At 43.8% G+C, this 7,537-nt stretch overlaps 1 protein-coding gene across 1 annotated transcript; it reads right to left on the bottom strand.

Annotated features, from left to right (window-relative positions):
• Positions 1-354: 354 nt before the first annotated feature.
• LOC139330517 (claudin-18-like) lies at positions 355-3,562 on the bottom strand. The gene is made up of 5 exons (XM_070961460.1): positions 3,343-3,562; positions 1,421-1,585; positions 1,206-1,341; positions 1,018-1,131; positions 355-496 (listed from the first exon to the last, which is right to left on the bottom strand). Exons 1-5 carry the CDS (start codon positions 3,560-3,562, stop codon positions 355-357), a joined length of 777 nt encoding a protein of 258 aa, XP_070817561.1.
• Between the last annotated feature and the right edge of the window lie 3,975 nt (positions 3,563-7,537).

Below are 7,537 nucleotides of genomic sequence, written 5' to 3' on the forward strand. Positions count from 1 at the left end.
CTTTAAATGGGTCATACATTAGCGAGCTAACATCACGCTCTGTTGCTTCAGTCAGCTACACCTGGCAGGTAGTGGGCGTGAACACGAGCTTGAGCTGCTGCAGCTTCCTCCAGGCTGCTCATTATCTTTATGATGGTGAATCCTGAATTAGACAACATAGGATATTACACAAAAACTGAAAATAACACAAAACAAAAATCACAGCTTTTCAAAATTGGAATTATATGATGATATTAAAAAAGAAGATTAAAGTACAGAGAAATAAAAAAACAACCACTTTTCCCACAAAAAACAAGCGAGAAACTCAGAACGACGGAGCTGTGGACAATAAAAAAGACAGAGCGTAAAGTGATTCTACACGTAGTCGAATCTCTGGTTGGAGTGTCGTCCGTCCACGCTCTGGGCCTTGTAGGAGTCGTTGTAGACTGGACGGGGTCTGATGTCGGACTTGTAGGCCGTGTGCTGAGAGGCGGCTTTGTAGGCCATCCCGTCGTACCTGAAGAGGATGACAACACGAGCAGCGTGAAATAAAACACCAGCTGATGGAGCTCCACCATCAACACCACTGAAAACACGACGAAGGACTGGAACGAAGCGAGAGCAGGAGGAGAGCAGAAGCACTCTGTGAGCATCGCTTTGGAAGCAGCCTCGCAAAAATCTGCAACTCTGCGTTACATATGCAGAGAAAAAGACGAGCAAAGGGCTTCATTTACATTTTGCTGAGTGTGTGTCCTTAACTGTGAAAGGAACTAAGAGTTTTATTGCCCACAGCAGAACGAAATATTCAGAATATGCTTAATATTGTTGTCCAGCTTTGTCCGAAGCCAAGATTTCTGTCTTTAAGTGCTTTCACGGACATTTAATCTGCACTAGTATTTAGCATTTCTGACGTTTCCGTTGGATCTATGTAGCAGCTTTCTCATCTCTGTTACTTCACCGCAGAGCAGCAGAGAAGCTCAGTTAAAGGCCAGAAAAGGTCACAGATTAGTTACTGCTTGGTTCAGTGATGGAGCGTACCGCTGCTTGTTGTCTGAAGTCATCCCACGGCAGGCCAGAGACATCAAGACGCCTCCGATGACCAGGATAGCTGCACCGATCCAGCCCACGAAAAGAGCGGGGCCGAAAGTGTACCTGAGAGGAGACCGCCGTTACCGGAAGCCGTCGCAAGGCGCCGTCACAGATCAAACATCTTAATTTGACTTTACCTCGGAGTCAGAGCTCCCGTGAGTCCACCAACTCCTCCTCCGAACGTACCGTACCCTCCGTCGGCGTACGTGGTGAACCGAAAACTCTGCACGATCAAGTTAGCAAAGGCGGACACGCCAGCGATGCCGCAGACCCCTGAACACAAAGAGCAAACCATGGAGCCAACGCCAAACGGCTGAAACAACGAGACGCTGTGAACAAAAGATTACTGCACCTGCCAGAAGGAACATGACGCCGGCCGTCAGGGTCATCGTGGCTTTGATGTTGTCCTCCATGTTCCCCATTTTCAGGCACTTCAGAGAAAATATGGCGATCAGGCAGCCGATGGCGCCGAGAACGATCCCGACAATCATCAGGGCGCGGACGGCTTGGAGCAGGGCTGAGGGTCAAAGTTACACCGTTTAGAAGAAGTACTGCAGAAGTACATCAAACCTGATGCTTAAACATTAATGCATCAATAATGATAAAAAGAATAATATGAAACAAGACTTTCATACATTTCCTTTCCTAACTCTGTTCCTGAATGCAGGAACAGAGTATTTATACACTGTGATAGTACTACTTTTATTTAAATAGTCCACTAAAGACACTGTGTGACTGACAGGTGAGATACCCTCACTTGGTTTTTCATCTCAGACATCAAATCAAAGCTCGCTGAGTTCTTCATCTTTGCCAGTTTTTCAGCTCCATCTCACACAGAAGCAGTTTAAGGAGCTTTACGGGATAAAAAACCAACAAATCAGTTCATGAACTGCTCAGACACACACGCACAAATACACAGATTTACTGTTTGTTCATATGTTCTTACAGATAGAAGCACATTTACAAGAAAAACAATTTGCTAAAATCTCCTAAAAATACTGTTCCTGTGTCAGAAACGTTCTTTAAAGAGCTCAACACTGACATTAATCAAAGTCAAAAAAGTAAAGTGAGAAAAACAAAAGTGCAGCCGTGTTTCCTTCCAGCAGCAGCGACGTCAGAATGAATAAAATAAGGCAGCCTGTCATAAAACACACTGACCTAAATGCCGCCTTTCAGTGGCCTCAGATATTGTCCCCGTGCTATTCTCGCCTTAATCCTTTAAGGCCTTATATACAATATGCTCTACACTGCATTCAGCTGTTAAGCACAGAGTGTGGAAATGTACTTTACATTGTGTGACACTCCGGTAAAGCTTGTGCTTGCTCAGCTAAGCTTTGGACGTCTCATCAAATTTCCATTTGATTCCAGAGAGACACCATCTTTTCTGCAGTCGACTGCATTTTTATGCAGGCGGGAAACGGAGGAAATCTGCCCTAAAACCTCCCAAATATTCTAAAGTACCTTCCAAGGTCCTTTGGAAAAAGTCTCCTTAATCCAACACGTGGAGAAATACTCGATAAGTGTCTCTTTCTCTCGGAGGGTAATTCTCTTACCTGGCAGTCCCAGTATGGTAAAATAAGGCCTGCACTGTGTCGTCCCGTACGCCGTCCCCACACACGACCTCCATAACCCAGAGTAAGTGTACACGTTTGTAACGACTGTAAAGGATCGGTCCTGTAAGCTCCACATGTCCATTGCTGTTGCGGCTGATATTAAGAATTGGCCCAACGCGGACAACATGAATCCTATTAACTGAATCATCGAGGCAGCCATTTTAGACGTCCCGCTCAAACAACGTTAGCCAACCGATGTCGCGGAAGTCGTGAAATGGCAGCGTCCGCGTGTGCCAGCGCTTATCAGTGCGTGCGCTTCGATACGGAACGGCTCTTATCACATGTTTACCCAAAACTTTCAGTAGGCTTTGTCCCAGTTTCAGGAAACGGTGGCGATGAGAGCGTCCACCTCTGAGTGACAAAGGAGGGGCTTTGACCCTTCAGGGTTAATTTCCCATCATTCTGAGGAAACACAGCTGAAGCCGTTCCGCATATTGATCCTCTCTCTTGATCATTTTTTAAACCAATCACAGCTTGAGGATGTAACTGCTCATTTCAAGTTGCATATTGAACAATATTCCAGTTTAATGGAAAAAAAATGCAGAATAAAGCACAGAAATATTACACCGTAAAAACACATCGTCATCCATGTTGCTTAATTATGATAAACACATTTCTTCATGCTAACTTAATGACGATGATAACGTAAAGGTAAGAATACCTGGCAGTCCCAGGATGGTGAAATACGGCCGACACTCGGTGAAGCCGGAGCTCTGCCGAACGCACGACCTCCACAGGCCCGAATACGAGTACACGGCGGTCACGGGGTTGTCGAAGAGGTCCTCCGTCGCCCACTGGTCCATCCCCGTGGCGGCGATGATTCCCGCCACCCCTAACAAACTGAGCAGGAAGCCCATCACCTGACAGAGAGTCGCTGCCATCGTGCTGCCTCGTCTCAAACGCTGTGATGGAAACGCTAACGGCTTCTCCTCGGCGCTGCGGCTGTGTGTTTGAATATGATATCAGCAGGTGTGAAGTCAAGAAGGACTTCGCCAGTGACCCTGCTTGTTTGCACACAGCCCAGCCAAACACAGGAGGAGCTGGGTGGAGCGTGTTGGTCTGAAGAGATTGTGGTTGATGTTGCTGACTGACTCTGGTGAACGGTGACCATGAGGTGGTTCTGACTGCTGACTGTCAGGAGTCCCTGTCGTTTTAATAGAAACCTCAAATTCTTGACCATTGACCGGCTGATTGAACGTTAGCAGGCTTATTCAAAAAGGACCATGATTACTGCTGCTGCACCTTGAACCCAAACTTTTATTGGTTGAAGCTGTTTTGAGTTCAAACCATCCATCAGCTGAAAATCTACTTCCTCAATCAGCTCTTTACTCTGAGCGACGCATGAAGACACACGTTCCCTCCAAAGTTACAACAGCTTCGGTTATTTCACATGAAAAATTTGAGTATTTGTTTTTGTGTTTCGAGAAGTCGTCTTTGGAAACTGTTTGGAAAAGGGTTAACTTCAGCCAATCAGATCAACGAACCACATGACGTAACAGGAGAGCGAAACTGTTGCAGTCTGAAGTCGAGAGAAGAGCGAAAACATGTTTTCTTTCTTTCAAATTCTGTAGCAGCAGCAAACCTCTTCAGGAGCCGCCATCGGTGTTTTTCCCTTCTTCCAAACTAAACCAGCTCCTCAGTTCCTTATAGGATGCTGATTGGTCCGAACCATTGTGATTTAGCTGCATGCGCATAACCCAAAGTACATTATTACGCTACCCATATTTACGTTTATTTATATCGTAAATACGACAGGAGCAAAGGAGTAAGTCAGGTGACGTCTGCGTAGCCTCGTTTATTCACTCCAAAACAGTTGCTGCTGACGGCTGCTGTCAATCAAATATCAAATCTGATCGAACCACTCGCACACAGTCCTGATGAAGCAGTTTAGTTTTCAGCTCTTAACATTTTGGGAAATGTGCTTATTTGCTTGAAACTTAAGAGTTTCTACTCTCTTATCTGCCTATTGAATAAAAGATTACGCCAAGCAGCCAGTTAGCTTAGCTTAGCTTAGCATTAAGACTGAAAACTGGAGCACAGCTAGTGTGGTTTTGTAGCAAGGTAACGAAATCCTCCAACCAGCTCACTCATCAACATATTGTGTCCTGTTTTGTGCTAAGCTAAGCTAACCAGCTGCTGGCTGTGGCTCCATATTTACTGTACAAACCTCTAACTTTAGTGGTCTAACTTAAAGCAAATAAGCATATTTCCAAAACATCAAACTATACCTTTGATAAATAAGACCTGACAGTGTTTCTTCCTAAATTTTACCTTGGATTGTTGCTTATTAGTCATTAATATTTAATGTTTTAGGGAAATACCTATTTCAGGAGCTTTAAAAAAGCTGTTCTTGCCTGTACATCTGAATAATTGTATCTGTCATTCATGTTTTTTATCTCCTGACTTTAGACGTGCGTCTTATCTTTTAATGGCTGACAAAAACACGCACATCAAGCATACTGAATCCCGTTCACAGCATCGTGTTTGAGTCATATCCTCATGATGGGAAACCTGAATGTGATGGGAAGGGCTGGCATGTGGCAATACCAGCCAGGACACCCAGACATGTAAATATTTTCTCACATTTAAAGCTCCATTTTCTTTTTCTTTTCTGTTTGTCGACTTCGCAAAATTCCAAAGTAACCCTCTGAGAATTACACTGGTTTTATCTGGGATCAGAAGATGTATGGAAAGTCCCTGAATAAGGCATTAATGTGAGCTTTAAACCACAAAGGGCATGTTATTGTTCGCTCAGTTGGTTTGTTCATGCCATTAATATCTTCGTATTCTTGATTTATCAGAGCCAGTCGTAAAGCTTCTTTACGAGAACTTTGAACCTATTTTTCTGCTTTCATGTCCACATTTGCGACTTTAAACTGTTTTGTTTTTGAAGCTGAACATCGACAGGCCGCGTTAAACGATACTAGATGACAGTGTTGTTGAGGTGAGCGCTCAGTATCACCAGCAGCCAGTCGAGCAAAAGCAAATACTGATATGATTGTGGTGAACTGAAACCAATTTGCCTGCGGCTGATATGTCGACGGGAACATGTGAGACACCGGGACTGAATCGAAACTGGGTCGGAGTCCTGTTCAGAGTATTTACATATGAAGTAAAGAACAGAATTGTGCCTTTGCTAAAGTCAAGCATCAGTGTCAGGCGGCGCCGGATGTGAAGCGAATTGCTAAGAAAAGTTCTATATGAATAAAGTTTTTATGATTATTGCTTTTTAAACAAGATTTGATTGTTTATCATGATAAACCAGATTTTTTCATTCTTTCCTAATGAAGTTATTCTGCCTGCTGATGGTAAAAGATGCACTTTTTCATTCAAACCCATTAATTTCTAAATTCAAATACTATTTAGCAATTTGACAGCAATGTGACAATTCTATATATGTATGTGAGTGTGTGTGTATATATATATAAATACTGTAAATATCAATACACACCCACTTTAAAAGTAACTATTTATTTTGCAAAAAATTACCAGAATCTCAGCATTTACCCTCATTGCAAGTCCTACATAGATAATTAATCAAGCTGCTGAGAGGACAATCGAGGAGCTGAAGAGAAGCCGTGAATGAGGTTAAACTAATGTGTTTAAAGGCAGACTTGGCCTCTCAGGTCACTCTTTGCACAGGAAATCACTGTTCAAAGTATTGTGAAAGTAGTTCAAATGACCCACCCAGAGAAGCGCACACACACACACACACACACACACACACACACACACACACACACACACACACACACACACACACAGGCGGTCTGATCTGGCCACTGTCTACAGAAGTAACATTAGCATGCTGCGTGCTGCGCTAATGATTTTGCTGTCTGCTGTGCAAAGCCATTTGTCTCCCAGCAGGCTGAACCTTGAGCAAACAACTTTTCCAGCATCTGTAGGAGCCACTGTTTACTCGTCATGAGCTGCTCTTACAAATATACATGAAAAGAGAAGCTACTTCACACACGGTTATTTGCCGAGGAGCTGCGATCATAAGATGCATTCACTGTAAAGATGTTTGTTCTTCTGTGAAGAAGAATGATTTCTTAAGCATTGGAAGGAGCACTAAATCAACACTGAGTGTTGTTATACCTCTTAGCAAGCAGCAGCCTAGCAGCAGGCCAGCCAATAGAAACTCCAGCTCTGCAGCCAAATCATGTTCAAACCCACAGAACTTTACGTTGGAGATGTAAAAGTTGTTTTCTGCTCCAATGAGCTCCAGTGAATAGCTGCAGATCATTTGGACGATTGGTGCTGAGACCAACGTCCTCTCTCCTATTTGCTCTGTTTTGGTCTCTGGTGACTCCAGTGGAAATAACTGTGAGAATCTGACAGACTGGTATGACCTGCAAGGCGAGGGTCACATGACCGATGGGTAGCAGGGCTAGCATGACCGCTAGCAACCTAATCTGCTGACATGTTTACTGCTAACTAGAGCTAGAATGTTAATCTCTGACGACGTCGGCTGTGGTGACAGCGTTGTCTTAAAGGTGTTTTCAGGCAGTGAAACTTATTAAAATATGAGGCGACATTTTTAAAACGTTGTGGGAAAGTCAGCACATAGAAATCTGTTAGGAACATTTTGTGTTGGCTGGGCAATGCATCGACTGTGCGTTAGCTTTAAGCTAACACTTTATATGCAGCCTTTGCTGTTCAGAGTTTGACTAAGTTGAGAGATTTTTCAGTGATTACGTAATCCTATGGCTGACAGGCTCCGATGCTGCTACTGAAAAGAACTACTAGTGACGTCCTCACGTGTCTCAGCTGCAAAATGCTTCATTATGAGGCAGACAGAGTTGGATAGTGGCTGTGAGGGTCCATGAAAAATCAGATCAGCAAAGTCATTAGCA

This window comes from Chaetodon trifascialis, chromosome 4 (genome assembly GCF_039877785.1).
Source record: "Chaetodon trifascialis isolate fChaTrf1 chromosome 4, fChaTrf1.hap1, whole genome shotgun sequence".
Lineage (NCBI taxonomy): Eukaryota > Metazoa > Chordata > Actinopteri > Chaetodontiformes > Chaetodontidae > Chaetodon > Chaetodon trifascialis.

What these genes read in the sequence shown, in the direction of transcription:
- LOC139330517 (XM_070961460.1), bottom strand. Translation starts at nt 3,562, where the DNA reads ATGGCAGCGACTCTCTGTCAGGTGATGGGCTTCCTGCTCAGTTTGTTA. An exon ending in CACCATCCTGGGACTGCCAG is followed by an intron (nt 1,586 to 3,342) that starts GTATTCTTACCT and finishes TTTGACCCTCAG; the next exon opens with CCCTGCTCCAAGCCGTCCGC. An exon ending in ACTTCAGACAACAAGCAGCG is followed by an intron (nt 497 to 1,017) that starts GTACGCTCCATC and finishes CATCCTCTTCAG; the next exon opens with GTACGACGGGATGGCCTACA.